This window comes from Nesoenas mayeri (genome assembly GCF_963082525.1).
Source record: "Nesoenas mayeri genome assembly, chromosome: 3".
NCBI classification, from domain to species: domain Eukaryota; kingdom Metazoa; phylum Chordata; class Aves; order Columbiformes; family Columbidae; genus Nesoenas; species Nesoenas mayeri.
The window spans coordinates 111,333,777-111,352,195 of record NC_137544.1 but is presented as its reverse complement, the minus strand read 5'-3'; the positions used below and the strand labels follow the sequence as shown (position 1 = coordinate 111,352,195).

The window sequence follows — 18,419 nt, the reverse complement described above, 5'->3', positions numbered from 1 at the left end:
TTCATGGCCACAAACATCATCTTCAAGTTCACATAAAGTAGAACAGTTAGGTGGAGGTACAGCTTTTACACACAAAAAATTTAAACAAGAAATATTGGGCAGGAAGGGGAATAGTCAGAGATGAAGGAAGTGTTGTTTTTTTTTTTTTTTTAAATGAAAGTGGTACTTCAAATGGAAAACATCTCTTAGTCTGATCTTAAGGTCAGTTGTATGGCAACAGCTCGCATGTTGACCACACCAAATTCCACAGTGCCTTTGAGGTAGGTCAGTATTGTGCCACTTATTTCACCGCTGAAGAAACAGAGGCACAGATACTTGCCCAAAGTTAGGCAATGCATCGAGGAAGAGAAACAGCATTTCCTAACTCACCTGCACCACCTAGAGCCCCAGTAAGCAGGTTTCTTCTGTTCTCCTAGTGGTGGACATATATTTATTCATCTATAAAACCATAACTTTGAACCCAATAAAGGAATTAATTAACTTTTGTATGCTGAAAAAAGGAACAATGTCCCTGACAAAGATCTGCATTAGCTCCTGTAGCTGTGGCTTGAGAATGACAATGTTTCAGTTGTCAAGTCATCCAGCGTTTCTGTGAGAAGACCTTGAGTTAAAAGATAATAACCCCTTCTGCTTTATTACTTGCTCTTCTTCAAAGCTTGCTTACAAACATTAACCATTACATACTCCCATCGTTTCTGTGATGTAGTTATAGTCAGTATCCTCATTTTACAGTTGGGAAAACAGGCACACAGAGGCAAAGTGATTTGCCACAGGGGACTCTGAGTCAGTGAAGGCATTCCAGCTTGTTCGGCTGCCAACACCCTAACATGGCAACAGATGAGAAAAAGTTGGGAGCAGAAAGCTTTCAAAAGGGTTATGTAACTTCCCCAATTAACTTTATGGGACTCTGTGAACATAATTATTTTTGAAAGAAATTTGAAAGGAGTACTTTACTACATCAGTTTTGTTCCATTTCCTTCTTTCTGTATTTCTTCCTATTTTTCTAAACTGATTCCTACTTCTTTCCCCCTTGGTTCCTCAGTTCTTCTTCTTGTCTTAGTTTTTCCAGTTCATTATATTTATTACAGGAGTCTCTCCAACTGCTAATGAAATCAGTCTTGAATACATGCTGAAATAGATACTTCATATTTTATTATTAATGTTTACTTACTGCCCTATGTTTTATGCTCTCTCATTTGCTTGGGAAATGACGTGCACTTCTTCAGCATTCCTCTCATCCCTCTCCTTGTCTAGCGTGGGAAAAGTTAGCCAGAATAACGAAGGAACTCAGCTGTTGTAACCAACACAAGAAGAAGTTCAAGGCTGACCTTTTCCCCTGCTCAGGTTCCCTTAATGCTGCATCTACAAAAAAACCAACTCGAACCTCCCATCTTGTATCATTAGACAACAGTATCAGAACAGGCTGAACAATGAACAGATATGGTGCATTTCGGACGTATTTTCTTACTTCTGCTTTTCAAGTAGGTATCATAGTGTTTGCTTAGAACAGATAATTTTGGCCTTTAGAACAACAGATGGAAAAGCTGAAATGCCTCTGAAATACCTTGAGCTAGGACCTCATGTTGCAACATCAGACAGCTCACCATTCCGCATCCACCTCCAGGGATGTTCACTACAGAGCCAAAGGACAGTGGACAGACTCAACTAATCTATATCAATTTTTTGTTTGTTCAGGAATCATTTGTTGGCTTGTGTAGATGCTGAACACTGCAAAATCAATAAAGCTAAGGAGCAAGATCTGCAGTAGTTGTCACCTACTGTCCTTCTGCACATGGGTTTTCCATAGCAGTATCTAGGCGTATCTTAATAAAACACTTCTGCACAATACTTTATATAGAGACTTTACGTAGCCTCTCCTTTACGTGCCCTTGTCTGTGATTATTGGACGGCCTGGCAAATAATCAGGTTTTGATTGGTGTTCTGACACATACCTCAATTATTCTGGTTACACTGGGAGAAGGAAAAGACCTTGCAGAATGATTTCAGTGTGACCAGACTGGTATTTCTCTGCTCTCTGACCAAGAATATGTTATCTCTGTCTCTCAAATATTTAATTCTGGACTTTCCAATCTGGTCTGTGCCAGACACATGGAGTATAAGTAGCGATTTGGTCTGGTTACAAAATGTTTAATTGAAATGTAAAGCATGGAGAAAACGTATTTGCATCCTTTCACAACACTAAACATAACTAAGTAACAACTGCTTCGGGCTGAAGCTTTGGATGGCAACAAAAGCTCAAAAAGAAGAGATGTAACTAGTGTGTTGTAACACTGAACCAACATTCTTCAGGATTTTTAAGAACAGATCTGACAATTCAGTTCTCTGCTTGGGATGTTCTTCCCCACTTTAGAAAAGTATCCCATTATTTCAACAGGTGTTTTTAAAGAACATTGGCAGGCATGAAGGCTGCCACCATAAATTAATTTGTCTTTCACTGATTCTTTTACCCTAAGAGTTCCCACAGAACACATCTGAAGCAGTGCTATATAATGATCTCCACCAACAATTTAACATCATCACATCCTGATCTGACTTGCACCAATTAGTTCAGCTATCCTGGACACACTAAGAATTTTCATCAGTAAGCAATTCAAATGTAGTTATACTATGTCACTTCAAACAACCTTACTATCAAATTCCGTTCAAGTCCTTTAGCAGTCTCCTGATTGCATTTCCACAAGGCACTCCCAACCAAAAGGCTGCCTGGAATTACCATGTTATTGAGCAGAACCTCAGCACCTGTGCACGGCACAACTCATTTCGCAGTTATTCTCACAAACTGTCTTCATTATTTCACTTCAGCTCATCCTCTTGCCTTCTTGCTCACTGACCCTTTCCCTCCATCTCTTTACTCCTCTGTTGACACTGGTTCTTTGCTTCCCTAAAATGCTAACTACTTAGTGCATTCTTTCCTAAGAACAGAACACACACATATCAACACTCTTCACACAAAAATCAATGCTCTTAAATTCACAAATATTAAACTTTGCTGAGTTATGGATGGGTCCCTCTTCAAACTATCCTAAATTTTGTTTTGGTTTGGATTTTTTAATAATTAAATACAAATACAGCTTAAGGACAAAATTTATGGAACTCAGCTGGCAACTGGCAAAGGAAACTATATTTTACCATCCCTGTAGCAAAACCAACCTGTAATTTTTGCAGCCTTTTCCTCTTGATTCACTCTGTTTTCTTCATCTTCTTCATTGTCTTCCTCAAAATCATCTAGATTTCCAATATCAGCTTGTTTCATACTCATCAAACTAGCCAGGCTTTGCATGTCTTCATCCCTAAATAACAAATTTCAAACAAGGCATTAACATGCAGTCTGTTAATACCACATCTGATACTACTGCATTATTAAAATCCTTTAAATATTTTTATGCTTGCTTTTCTCCAGGGAATCTCTGATGTCAGATCTGATCTTGAATATAGTGAAAGAACAAAATAAATACACTTGTGTATTAGTTTCTAAAGGGAAGGATTCCTGTTAACAAAATTCTAAAGGGTAAAACCAGTCCTGCTGTGCATTAAGATTCAGTTTAATAACTGTTTCTTAAAATTTTAAAGCAGTCCAGAAATACTAGTAAGCACTTATCTGGTCTCCTTTGTTTGAAATGAAAATGCTTGGTCAGACTTACTGTCCATGTGGTACATGTGACACCCATCACTACATTCATTCAGAACTCTTGACACTGTTACTGAAATTAAAATCCCATTTCTAAATATCTGAATTCATTACCAAGGTAAAAAATATAATATTAAATCCCATTTCTAAATATCTGAATTCATTACCAAGGTAAAAAATATAATATTACATATCAATGGCCAATAACAATTCTTATTTCACTGTATCTCATACATACATCTGTCACATAACTGTACCTTTCATATCAAATATATGTTTGATGAAAAGATAACAGCAGTCAAAGATTCAGAGAAATGTATGATCTATGTTTTCTTCATAAAAAACCCCAAGATTTTTGAAGAACATGATGTTATTCTTGAAGCAACAGCAGTCTTACCTCTTTTCTTTTAAAACCACTTCAATTTATTGGGATTAATCGATTTTTTTTAGCACCTTCAAATAAGTTACACTGGAGATTGCCTGGCAAGGGAGCACCTCTGCTGCAAATAACCTGGGGTTCTTGGTGGAGAGCAAGCTCAAGGAGAGCTGGCACCATGCCCTGGCAGCCAAAGGAGGCAAACAGCATCCTGAGACACATTAGAACAGGACCACAAGCAGTAGACTGAGGGAAGTCATGTCCCCCATTTACTTGGAGTTTGTTGGACAGCATTCTAGGGTACTTTGTCCAGTGTTTCATCTTGGAGAAGAGATGGCTTCAGGAGGACCTAGCAGCAGCCTGCCAACATCTGTGAGGACGCTGCTGAGAAGGCAAGGTGGTGCAAGGCAGGAGGATGACAGATAGCGAACACAGATTGAAAACAGAGATGTTCTGATCCAATGTGAGAAAAAAGTTGGAACAGTCATGAACATGCAGTGGAATGGGTTGCCCACGGAGGTTGTGCAGTCTCCATTTTAAGGGGTTTTGAAGCCCCAGTGGGACAAAGCTCAGAGCAAATTGGTCTGATCACACAGCTGACTGTTTTAAGCAGGAGGCTGGACTAGATATCTCTACAGGTCTCTTCCAACCTGAATTATTCTATCTTCTTTGATGTTGACCATAGAATCATAGAATCATTTCAGTTGGAAGAGACCCTCAGGATCATCGAGTCCAACCATAACCTAACCTAACACTATCACTAAACCATGTCCTTAAGAACCTCACCCAAACCCACAGATTTTGTGCCTAACAATGCCAAGAAAACCATACGTATTATTTTAAAGGAATAAAAATACAGGAATAAAAATCACGTACTAATCATGCCTCAAATCTGCACAGAAACACAGAGGCACTTAAAACATGGGATTAAACTCAGCGATGTAACGTGTTGTAAAATCAGAAACTCTTTGGGGCAATCATTTCCTACTATATGAGTTCAAGGTAATCAGCACTACATAACCTGCACTTGCATAGGACAACTAAGTACTTCTATAAAAAGTATTATTAATAATCACAAGTAGAAAATAAGTAACTATCAGGAAGTCACAAAGACCTTTCCGTTCATGCAGAATCCTTAAAGTTTCATCTTTCTGTTTTGATCACCAGTAGGTTAAATCGACTCTTTAAACAGACAGGAAAAAAAAAAAAATGCAGCATCCTGTAACGGCATTGATGGGTAGGTTCTTTTACGTACTGAAGACAAAAAGCTGGGAGCAGTTAGCACACATAGCACACAATCTCGTATACCACATGTGCACATAAAGTTTAGAAATTAAAAGGTCTCCAAAGTAAAATTTCTTTTACTGTCCTTTCTGTATTGATACTTCATAATATTTTTTTCCTGTGTTTTAGAAATACTCTTATTTTTGGTACTGCGCAGCAACAGGTTGCAGTATATTCTTAATAAAGTGCATAAATTAAAGTGAATCTCACTTCATGGAACTACTACAGTTTGTAAGAGATATAAGTAAGCCTTGGCCTAGCTACCTTTTCTTACATGTTCATGTATCAGACACCTGAATTCTCTGTTTTGTTTTGACTAGTAAAACAGTCTCTACTTACACATACTGGAAACCAACGCTTTCAGAAACAGCAGCTTGTTTTTTTCACGTCCCTGGTTCAGGGCAATATTAAAGCCCTGTTGTTAACTTAAAGTCTACCTGACTTACAGTCTTCAGCATGAAACCTATAGATTTCAAAGAGAAGAAAGCACATGTGATCCTAAATGGATCAGCTTTCACAAATTATGGACTCAAAAGCACTAGGAGCCTAGTATAGCTATAGTGTAGTTCACAGATGACGGTTGTTCCAAAAAATGTAAGAGGTTATCAGATAGTGGCTTCTTCATTCCCATTTTCAGCTGCAATACCATGTTAAACTACAGCTAAATACTGCAAAATACCGTTCTTACATGGTAGGTCAAAATGTAGTTCACAATGTTAATCAGAGAAGGGAAACAGTAATTAATAGTGGATCTGTGGCTTTCAAAGAATGCAGACAAAAAGCCTTATTGTGTCAAAACGTATGCCTTAACGTGGCAGTCTGGGAAGCTGTACATGCAACAGTTTTGGTGCACTTGTACTGCAGTGGGCAATGTCCACAAGTGCATTCAGAATACTGAAAGCTAGAAGTAAACTGTTAGCCTTTTTGGGGAAAAAAAGAAATTTAAAAATATGTAAAAGAACGACCAGAGTCATAATTTCCTCATCCACCCCTTTTTCTTCTGAGGTTCCCATGTTCCTATACTCTAGACACAAGAAGGAAAAGCAAAACAGGATAGGTGACAATGATCCACCCTCCAGCTACATGAAGTATGCACATCTGACATCTTGAATTGGACAGAAATTGTAGGAGAGGTTATAGCATCTGCAAATATAATCTGTATCATCTGCATTCCAAAGGCTGTTGGAATATGGGGCAGAACCACATGAGTGAGTAGGGAGAGTGGTAACCAGTGTCAAACTGAACTCTTTTCGCAGGATGTTCTTATGTTCAACTCAAAATCTTACTTCTGATTCCACCCGCTCACACCTTACAACTGGCTTTGTCCTTCTTTCAAGTTTTTGTTAAATATAAATACGTGAAACATAAATAATTTCTCCTTCTCACATTTCCCTTGCAGTCTGCTAAGGGTATTGTTGGATGAAAACACATGTGCATACAAACATACACTCCTACTGATTTCAAACCTGTAGATATTTTTAAGCTGCTGTTATGTTAAGTCTAAAATGTTAAGAGGACAAGTTGTTTGTCTTTGAAGAACTAAAATCAGACTAAGAACCGAGTTTTACTCCACTAAGAAACTAAGTATGGCAGGAATGACAGGTATGCTGAAGGATACTCTCAAATTCTGCCATTCTCTACAGAAAGAGCTCTTTATCCAAAGAGATCTTTGAAAAGCAACAGAAAGCAGGCTACCTGGTTAAAACAAACAAACAAACAAACCCAAACAACTTACGTGGCTTTTCCTTCCCTCAGGAAAATACAAGATAAAGAGAACTGTAGTGTGGCAGATACCACTTTCTTAGACAAAGGCTTGAATTTTAACTTGACATCAGTCTGTGTAGGCATGGGGCTTGCATATTGCTTCATGTTGATGCTGCTGGTGGCAAGCGCTTTTCTGCGTCCAGAAGGAGATTCCTGCAAGCAAAGGAAAAACAAAACTAACGTTAAAGGTGCTGTTACACTGAAACCTGAAACAACAACAAAAACAAACCACTTATTAAATCGGCATCATTCTTTTTTTCAAGTACACAGGTAGCTGGGACTGCTGTGGTCCTTTCTAGAGACAGAAACACATTTCCTAAAATAGGTTAGCCAACAATGGGGGCTCTTCAAACACTTGCTTAGTGGATTAGAAAACAAAAAGTTATTCATTGCGATTAGTGGCCTTTCATATGAGATCCTAGGTCTTTAAGGGATTGAGCTTGTAGCAGCATCCACAGCACACAACTACTTAAGCAAGTGGGAACGTATCTCCATTCCTTCTGACAGCAAACTGGACTAGGATAGTACTAGACTAGGACTTCCATGGGTTTCAATTATGCATATGTTTCTTTATGTAATGCTATGAGGCCATCGAGTTAATATGTTGAACTGCTGTCTGTGTTCAAGGCTCAACTATAATGCCTAAATATTTCTTCAAAGCAGGAGTACTTCTCAGTAGTGTTTTACACGTACATTTGAGAGTGACATGTTTCTGAAACTGAAGTTAACAATGCTTCCAAAAATATTGAAAAAAATTTTGCAAGGGAAAAAAAAAAAATCAATAATAGAGAAAGATAAAAACCTAAGTTGTATTTCAAAGCCTAAATTATATTTCAAGACAAAGGTTTTGCTCATAGTTGAACAATTCAGTCAAATTAAACTAAAATGCATCTAAGAATCTACTCTCTTGTTCCATCTAATATCAGCATCAGCAGCAAAGGAACAATTACATTTAATAAAACTCCAGTAGAAAAATAAAACAAAAACACTCTGCAGTTAACTCTTGAAAAATGTTCTCACAATAAGACTACATTTTACTGCAGTTGATGATTTGTGTTGAATAAAGAATACTAATTCAGTCACCACATTCAAGCATCCTTTTTCAAAGTACTTGACATTTCCACCCAGTAGAATAAGTCAGAATGTAATATGTCATCCCCAAAGAATACCTTGTTTAAAAAACTAGTCTTATCTCTCAGATTACGCACAGCAATATTATACAGAACTATTAGTGCATGTAGATACCTTATGAATGAATTTCAAAAATGTATCAAACACTTGAAAGGATTTAGGCCCTCTCAGAAGAAATACTTAAGAATATGCAAATACTCTCAACTGAATCCAGTTGAACAGATGCGACTATCAGAAACAATTTGAGTGCTCTTTCCCTGGCCACGACTGTCAATCAAAGAGCAAGATTAAGGTCCAAGGTCCTGACAATGTGTAAAATGCAAAGTATGATCAGGGAGTTTCAATTATCACACAGATATGAACAACAGTAATCTATTATTGTACCATACCTTTAGAATAACTAAACATTACAACTCATTATACCAAATGCAAGACTTACTGCGGTGTCAGTTCAAAATGCAACGTGAGAGACGTGGCATTTCTTTTTTGCATGTTCTCCAGGTAAACGTAGGGAAGCAGTTTGCATCTTACCAGTACCTTGTTTCATACAGCTAAATTTTCAGTATTCACACTATGATGTAAAAATGGTGGTCAAGGTGAACAGAAAGAAAGATTGCTTAGACCTCTTCTATTTTTTTTTTTAAGATTCTTTAGAGAAAACTGGTGTATATAATGTGGTGTGAAAATATTTATGCAACTGGAACAGTAAAAACTACTTGCTGATTCTGGTGCATGTGTTTTCCTGCCAAACAGAAAAGGAGCAAGTAGAAATTACAAAGTAATTTGGAGCCACATGAAGAAGACAATGGGCAACTGGTATAAGTTGCACCAGGAGAGGTTAAATATCAATTTAAGAAATGTATTTTTTACAGCGAGAACAATCACTCACTGGAACAACCTCCCAGGGATGTGGCAGAGTCCCCATCATAGGAGATTTTCAAGATGTGACTGGACTTGTGTTAGATAGTGTCACCTAGGCTCCCTTTCTCACAAAAGGTTGGGTCAGACTTCTTTCCAGGTCCGTTCCAGCCTGGGCTGTTCAATGATTCTACAATTATGCCTTGAAGATGTCCTCACCTGCAGAGAGCCCAAAGGAAAACATTCTATCCATGGGCTCTAATGACTAGGAACCATTTGTCATGCTTTGGACTTGACTCTTCTTCGAATTGCTTGGGATGAGCTTATGCTTGCAGCCAAAACCAACTATACCCACACTGGTTTTAAAATCAGTATCATGGTATCAACATTATTCTTATTGAAATGATAGTTCACCACGTAACTCTAATATGTGGAAAGACTCTTCATTTTTTCACTATTCCCAAAATAGGCAATTAGGTTTTCCTTTAAAAGAAAAAAAGGTTGAGGATCTTTTTCCTCCCTTTTACAGAGGATACATGTCTGTTGTCATGTCCTCACTCCCATTCATCAATGAAAACACCCCCAAAAAGAACAGGTGTATCTACACCCAGTGAGAAACAGGTGTAGGGAACAAATCGCGATCATGTGTACTTGCTTCCAGCCTTCCAGATGACCCTCTGATCAGCCACCTGATGCCTGTATTCTGATGTATTATACTCTTCACAGTTAGATAATGAAAATAATTTCCCAGCAGCTGTAAACAACCCCCATTTAACAAAGACCTGGATTGTTTCCCTGTGTACCTACCAATACCTTCTTAGCACTGGCTCACCTGTTACACCCAATGCTACAAGAGCAACACTGAGATCTCCCATGAGGTCCCTGTGAGGTACTGCAGGAAATACAAATACACTTCAGTGACTTTGAGAAACAGAAGGTGTATTTGGGGGGAAGAACTACACTGTCTACTACAAATGATCTTATCTGATAACATAACTGAGATGCATGTTGCCTTTATCAAGGTGATTTCACTAAAAAAGTCAAAGCAAACAAGCAAAGCCAACCTAATGGTGAATCTGAAGTGAAAAGCATTAAACTTGCAAGCATCCAAAAGCTAGACATGGACATCAAGACACAAGACTTTTGGAAAGATGTGGAATTATGTTTTCACTTTATTTATTGTATAAACTATAATCTTGCCATTTGCAGCTTCAGATTTTCTGGATCAGAGGATGAATAAGAGAAGGTGAATAAGGAAGAGGGGAAGCTCTCCCAGTGAAGATCACCATAAGCAACTCCTGGTGAAAACTGCTGGGGTTAACTGGTGTAGAGGAGGAAGGAGACAAGAGTGCAGGCAGCCGTGTGCCAGTACGAAGGGGAGAAGCCAGCCATGTGCAAGATGATTCTCTTAGCACTAAATATCCTGAGGCACTCTCAAGAATAAGACATACTTGGCAATCAAGTTCAGTCTTTCTGAGAAAGGAATTAATTTCATAATCACTTTGTGGGCCAAAGACAGAAGTTGATTTTTCAGGTTCCAATTGCCCATAAAAATACAAATTTGTAAATTTATCATACTAAGAAAAAAAAAAAAAGGCAACCTCTGATCTTTCAAGTTTTATTTTCCTTAACATGTGAGTTAAAGTACTGCCTGTACAGACCTTTAACCCCTGCTGCACTGCAGTCTTTAATCCTCAAGACTCAACAGCCCTCCTTTCGAAACACACATATTGAGAAAACAAACACAGTAATATATTTCCATTCAGCAGAAACTAGATCAAAAAGTACTGTTCTTAATTATTTAAATACTAAATGGTCCCTCACCCTCTCTAATGGAAATACGTTAAGTGATGCGTAAGTCCTTTACAAACACCATCCAAAACCAACCTAACCAGGGAAGACAACTTTTCACGACCTTTCTCCCTGAAAGGGAAGACATACAGTGTAACACTTTGAGAGTCTGCCTTTTCACATTTTATAAAAGTAAATGCTAAAAACCCCACAAAGATATGCAGATTTTAAAGAGGAGCATTCTGCTGCACACCTAGGCATAAAATAATTAGACAAGGCAATTTTCCTAGCTGTAAAAACCCATTGAGAGGAACAAGTTTTGAGGATTCTGCTTTCCTTTGGCTTCAGAATTAAATGGCGAATGTCTCGGAGGAAGATGCTCGAACGTCTCACCGACTGAGCTGCAAGCGCCATCTTGCTTAGATGACAAGATCACTGCTTCACCGGCAGAGCAAAATGGATTGCTGCGGAATTTAATCTGTAAGAGTATACAGCAATTAAATGCTAAAATAGACAGGTTACAGGGAGCTCTCTCAACTGAAGAGAGTAAATTAGAAACTATGTCAGTTAAAATAATTTAGACAGTTGGATGGGAGATTTGGAGGACCAAATGCAGGCAGCACAATCTGTGCTGAAAACTTGTTTAAAAGGAAATAATGGTTCAAGGTATCTAGAACATTATTAAGAATTATGACGCATTTGAGTGGAGAATTTAATGTTTAAAAAATTCTGCACATACTAGAAAAGTCCAAGTCCTAGACATGAGGACCAGGAAAGAAATTAAAAATATATAAATGTTAAAACGGCTACACTTGACTTTATTTATATGTGTATATATTTTTTTAAATTGTGATCCTCACAAAGTGACCACTGTTCTTGTTAGATTGAGTAAAAATCTGTTTAGGCTAAAAGGTGACTTCAAAAACACCAACATGATGGCTTTTATAGCACGTACAGATTGATGAATCATTATATTAAAAGCATAACTCACTGTTTATTACTGAGCACCAGTGGAGACAATATTTTCAGGAAGTAAAAAGAAAATACAATATCCTCCTACAGCTACTGTCTTCTTATGGTCTGCTTTTAGCACAGTCCCATGAGATTTTACATGCACCCTGAGCAGCTCAGAATGTGTAGTGAATGGTATTTTCTGACCAAAATCATACTCATGGGTGTGCTCAAGCAATTTGCTGTGGCTAACAACAGACTGTTCATCTTCACAGACTGATCCTTTGCATTCACAGACTTTGGAAATCTCCAAAGATTAACATCAGATAGGAAGCTTAGATAGTGAAATGATACCTAATAAATTGAGGTAATTCATCTACACTATGAGAAAATTTGGAGGTCTGTTTTGCTAACAAAAATACTACTAAGCTTCTTAAACAACTGCTGGATAGATGGCAAAAAAAAAAAATGTGCACAACCAAAGTTTTAGTCAAGCAATTTATCAATAGGCCATGTGTATGAGACAGGTATCCCCTTCTAAAGTGGGCCTGATGCTTACTAAGGGCAATAGCAAAAACTTTACCGGTGAGCTGGACAAATTTAATAAGTAGCAGAGAACTTCTGAACCCTGAAATACACAATCTTGCAAATGACGTGGATAACTGCTTTATGTACCCATTTAAAAAGTCTTCATCGCTTTCTCCTGTTTAGCAAAACAGAAACAATTCCTGAACACTCTCTCACAGAAGGATGCAGTTAGATTGATAACCGATGCTGAGAATCATTTACTCAAGTAGTTGTAGCCCTTCTTGCTCTTTTAGATTGCTTACTCTAGAGATTCTGTGCAAGCTTCTCTTCTGCCATCAACAACAGGTTTGAATTTACTGTTAGATGCCTTCAATCACTTGCTCAACTCTGTCTGTCCTTATGCTCTACACAAACATTAGCTTTTTAGAGTACATTAATTTTTGCTTTTGTTTGCAGAGAGAGAGCTTGTGTTCTACCGTTCAGAAGCCCAGGAATACTTGACTATCCTCTATCACTTAGTAGTAACAAAAATCACATCCTTTCCTGCAATGCCTAGATCCCAAAGTGCTAAGCTCACTAGCACCCTAATACTGTCTGTTATTCTATTTCCCTTTTGTAGCTGTTTGCTCTGTCCTGTTGGGATCATTGCATGGTAGGGATTGTCTGTCCCTCTCCTGGCCCAAAATGCTACAGCAGCCAGTTACATGACCCTGGGCCTGCTAAGGTACATGGTACAGCTATGTGCAAGTCCGCATGTATTACTACTAAGTAGAAGCCATTGAGATTACATCATTTTTAGACAGCAAAGGCTATAAGCGTAAGTCCTACTATAACTCCTATACAGAATTTTAATTTTGCCATGAACATAGGACATGAGCTCAGGGAGGCTGGGCTGAAGTTGGCAAAGAGACTTGTTATTATGAAGCGGTTGTTTAAATACTCAAACCTTTGCTCTCGAAGGAGCAGATTTAAAGAAGTCTGGGCTTGAGTTGCTGCTGCTACGTAGCAGGTGAGGCTGGCTGTTGGGAAAGGTGCTGAACGCAGGGCTGCCAGTTTGGCAGAAAGAAGAATCTTTAGTTTTCTGTGAGCTGTGTGCTGCTGAGCTGGATCCTTCACAGCGTGCTGTTCACCTCTGAGACCAACTCCTGAGCTCTGCTTCAGCTGGGCACTTCCAAACAGTATCCCCCCTGGTTTGAGATTATTTTTCTCCTCCCTGTTTTTGAAGAGTATAACCATACAGTACTTCTGTAGAGTTAGCTTCAAAACAAAGTAGGAATATAGATAATTTACCTAGTGCTAGAAGGGGAGAAATAGTAGATTATTAGGTTGGTTTCTAAATTTTTAGCTGAAATTCGAGTAACACACACCTGTTATGTGAATCTCCTCCTTCTAGGAAGAGGAAAGTAGAGCTGACTTGATACCCACAGCTTTATTTTGTTGCTCGGCAACTCATAACTCCACATTTTGCCATGTATTGACTAAAGGGGTTTTCTGGTGTTTGCTTTTGTTTTTAAATAATAGGCAATACCTGTTATAAAATCTGGATTTAAGCTCACCTACCAGTGCCTGGCACTTTAGCCCTAATTTGTCTGGCAGGAAATCTGCATTTTTGTGATTCATTCTATTGCTCACCTGCTCCATGCAGAGGTATCACACAAACAGTGCTACTGGACCTTCAAATAGCTACACAAGAGATGTCCAGTTAGTGTCCCCTGACAGAAGTCAGTCTTTAACAGAAAAATAAATGTGTTTTAAAAAGAGGGTAAACCAGTTACTGATTCATAATTGACTTCAGATATGAAAAGCCCTCCAATTGCTTACATCTTACATAGATGATGGCAAAGCAGTAGATGTGGTCTATCTTGATTTCAGTAAAGCATCTGACACAGTCTCCCACAGCATCCTTGCTGCTAAACTGAGGAAGTGTGGACTTGATGATCAAGTAGTGAGGTGGACTGTGAACTGGCTGAAGGAAAGAAGCCAGAGAGTTGTGGTCAATGGGACAGAGTCTAGTTTGAAGCCTGTATCTAGTTGAGTCCCTCAAGGGTCAGTACTGGGACAAGTATTATTCAATATATTCATCAACAACTTAGATGAGGGAAGAGAGTGCACTGTCACCAAGTTTGCTGATGACACCAAACTGTGAGGAGTGGCTGACACACCAGAAGGCTGTGCTGCCATCCAGCGAGACCTGGACAGGCTAGAGAGTTGGGCAGGGAAAAATGTAATGAAATATAACAAGGGAAAGTGTAGAGTCTTGCATCTAGGCAAGAACAATCCCGGGTTCCAGTATAAGTTGGAGAATGAGGTGGCAGAGAGCAGTGTATGGGAAAGGAACCTGGGGGTCCTCGTGGACAGCAGGATAACCATGAGCCAGCACTGTGCCCTTGTGGCCAGGAAGGCCAATGGTACCTGGGGTGTATTAGAAGGGGGGTTGTCAGTAGGTCCAGAGAGGTTCTCCTCCCCCTCTACTCTGCTCTGGTGAGACTGCATTTGGAATATATTGTGTCCAGTTGTGGCCCCTCAGTTCCAGAAGGACAGGGAACTGTTGGAGAGAGTCCAGTGCAGGGCAACAAAGATGATGAAGGGAGTGGAGCATCTCCCTTATGAGGAAAGGCTGAGGGAGCTGGGTCTCTTTAGCTTAGAGAAGAAGAGACTGAGGGGTGACCTCATTAAAGTTTATAAATATGTAAAGGGTGAGTGTCACAAGGATGGAGTCAGGCTCTTCTCAGTGACAACCAATGATAAGGGGCAATGGGTACAAACTGGAACGCAGGAGGTTCCATGTAAATATGAGACGAAACTGCTTCACAGTGAGGGTGACAGAGCACTGGAACAGGTTGCCGAGAGGGGTTGTGAAGTCTCCTCCTCTGGAGACATTAAAAACCTGTCTGGACACCTTCCTGTGTAACCTCATCTAGGTGTTCCTGCTCTGGCAGGGGGATTGGACTAGATGATCTTTCAAGGTTCCTTCCACTCCCTAACATTCTGTGATCTTCTTTCCATTTTGCATTCTAAGTTCTAAATTTGCTTAGACTCTCTTGGTGTCACACCAAGACAAAGACCCAGAATTGCTGACATTAAAAAGGTGGGTTTAAAATAATACCTCAAGCTCAGCAGCAAATATTTAACACAAGTGCAATATGCTATTAAGAACAGTCATTGAAAGGTCTGTAGCTCTGTACATCAGGTGGTGCTTAATTCCAAGCCTTCTCCTGAGGAAACAAATTCTGTGCAGGAAGACATACAATACAGACCCCTGAATTAACTCCAGTTATTTAAACAAACTCACAAACATAAACGCATTATTCATCTCCTTTGTAATCTCCAACAAGGAAGTGAGTTTGAGGTAACAGTCATTAAAGAAGAAACAAGGTCAAAAGATTAACTGCTCCACTGACCTTTATACTTTAATTCACCTTTCCAAAAAATATTCTATTTTACAATGGCATGTAACATTGCCTAGACTTAATTGTCTAGACTTAATTATCTAGCATAGATAAAACCTGTTTTGTAAAACACCAGTCTGTCATCAAACAGCTGTTATTATTGGAGGATAACTTCCATAGAGTGAATGCACAATATTAAATGAAATAAAATTTGCAAGGCTTATGATACAGAGAAGCTTTTAATGATGTCAAGGGAAGATATTATGACTCTTATGTTGTATTTTTTCTGTACTGAAAGTTGGACTTCAACTTGAAAAGAACAGAATGAATGAATGTATGGTCTGTAGTGCCTGATGGCTGCATGCTGAGCAGTGATGCTCACAAAGCAGTCGTTCTTCTTGTCAGAACCAGAGCCCTTGGGTCAAGTTATTTATCATATTAATAATACCTTAGGTTTAGGCTAAAAGGCCACTTCAAAAAAACCCAGCATGATGTTATTTAAAGTGAACATCTCAGTTGTTACGGGAACAATATATCTATCATTAAATTAATGATTGTGATTTTTTATTCTCTTCCCTTTTATTCACAATTTCACTTTAACCACATGCCAAAACAACAAAAATACATAATCTCAAGAGGATATAACATAGTTGGAAAAGGCCCCCAAACTACAGAGAAATTATTGGACCTCCAGGTGCTCCTCCTTCTCTATGTCCCAGTTATGACCCTGGAGGACACGTTTCATAACTCTTACAGCTCTGTGCTCGTGATCCCAATCACACAATTCACGCTGAAATAGTTGACTCTTCAAGAAAGTGTCTTCATACAAACATACAGTTCTCCTGCCCACGCTACCTTATTGCTATTTCTTTTATCCAAATCTGCAGTTCACTATCAGGGACAAAAAACTCAGCGAGACAACTTTAATATGCAAACCTACTCCAAGCTGTTATCTAAGAGCAGTGTGGTTTGCAAGTGATGGTTCCTGCATGCAGTACTCCCCACTACACAGCAAAGGTGTGCGACTTGAATCTGACATATGCGGGAAGAAGCAGGGGGCAAAGGGGAGGTATATAACCAGGGCAAAAGGGAGGTAGCTGAAAATTAAGATCTGTGTGAAGCTAGAACAGGGGCATGCTCATGCATGTAAGACATCTCAGCTGTCACACCCTATGCACACAAAAAAAAGTGAGAATAATGTATGGTGCAGGTGTAGTCACTTATTTTATATATATGCATTTATAAAGAACATAATCTATATTTTAGCAGCAAGGACAAATGCAAAGCATTCCAAATGCAGCTCTGCAATAAACATAAATGTCAACTTTTTAAAAGCCCATCCATCCCTCCCTCCAAATTTGTTTAAATCAGGGAAACAGCTATATGGATTTCTTCTAACTTTGCACTTTAAATAAAATTCACCTCAAGGCTGACAGGCATAAAAAAAATTCAGTCCAGTGGGTGATTTTTCTTTTAAAGCTGCAATAGCCTGAAAACAGGAGGTTGTAATGAAGCTGCCCTGTCAACCATAACCACACTGTCACTAGAGCAACACAATGATATTGCCTGTGCAAAGAAGCAATGCATTTAACATTTTCTCCACTGTGTATTATCTATTAGCTGAGTTTGTCACAGAGATATGTGGCAGTTCCCTGTAATACTTAACGAATATGTGGCAAGGCATACAAGAACCCATGCATGTCTGCTTCTGCACAGGTTTGTCGTCTTATATTTTGGCAAACAACTTAAAAAAATTCCTTCCTTCTCTTATCTTAGGCTTCTGTTAAATGATGTTACTATCAAGAAATAGAAGTTGTCCCAGGCAAACATCTCAGATCTCCCCATTGCTATTCACTATTACTAATGCACATTACATGTTCCGTTTTCCCTTGCTGCTTCTATGAAAAAACTCTTGTCAAAAACAGATTTCATTTTTTTCTGTGTATGCACAAATTAGTTATGGATGATTAACAAAGCATTCATTCTTTTATTTGCTTTGGCTGAGACTTGATCTGTGTTACATTTATGTGAGGGAAGCACTTCATTTTATGTTGATTAAATATGAAACACTGTACTGCTGATAAAAGGAGTTGTGTTCAAGGCTGCATATTATACTGACAAAAGATGTGTGTTCTTGAGCTAACATTTTCTTAAACAAGTTTTTCCAGAATTTTAATTGCAAAAAATTTGCTACACCATTTTTTTTCTTCTTCTCACCAACTATGGGGTAGTAAGAGCTTTATGTCCCAAAGCAATATGTTGCAGCCATAACAAACAGCAATAGTTATATTGTATATTTAACATAATTTAAAAAAAAAATTAAGAAAAATCAAATTCTGGCCCACGATTTGATTTCTTTAGACATAAATTGCGTAATAAAATTTAACCAAAAAAAGACTGAAAAACTAAGTAGAACAGGGAAAAATCATAATTACAAGATTCTTCCTCTATTAAATTAAAAATATAATGAAAATGAACATGTATTGGAGAAGTCTTATGGAAACTTATAGCCAGTTGTAAAAGAGCTTGTCCCTGATCTAGTGTTACTAACTCCAGCTATCACAGGGTAACACATGCGTAAACGCTTGCCTATAAGGCCCATAAATCCTCCATGTCCATTAAACACAGTGATATAGTGACAACAAGAAGGATGCACTTTGGTTCAGGAAAGTATTCATGTGCACGTCTGACTTCAAGC

The 18,419-nt window shown here is 38.5% G+C and overlaps 1 protein-coding gene across 4 annotated transcripts in view; it reads right to left on the bottom strand.

The window, feature by feature from the left end:
• EHBP1 (EH domain binding protein 1) overlaps positions 1–18,419 on the bottom strand; it is a 225,706-nt gene that overhangs the window by 133,113 nt on the left and 74,174 nt on the right. For all 4 annotated transcript variants that reach the window (XM_080341320.1, XM_080341319.1, XM_080341318.1 and 1 more), the window contains 2 exons: positions 7,045–7,226; positions 3,172–3,311 (listed from right to left, as the gene is read on the bottom strand). In XM_080341320.1, the coding sequence (XP_080197446.1) occupies positions 3,172–3,311; positions 7,045–7,226 (322 nt within the window). The remainder of the gene's footprint in view (positions 1–3,171; positions 3,312–7,044; positions 7,227–18,419) is intronic.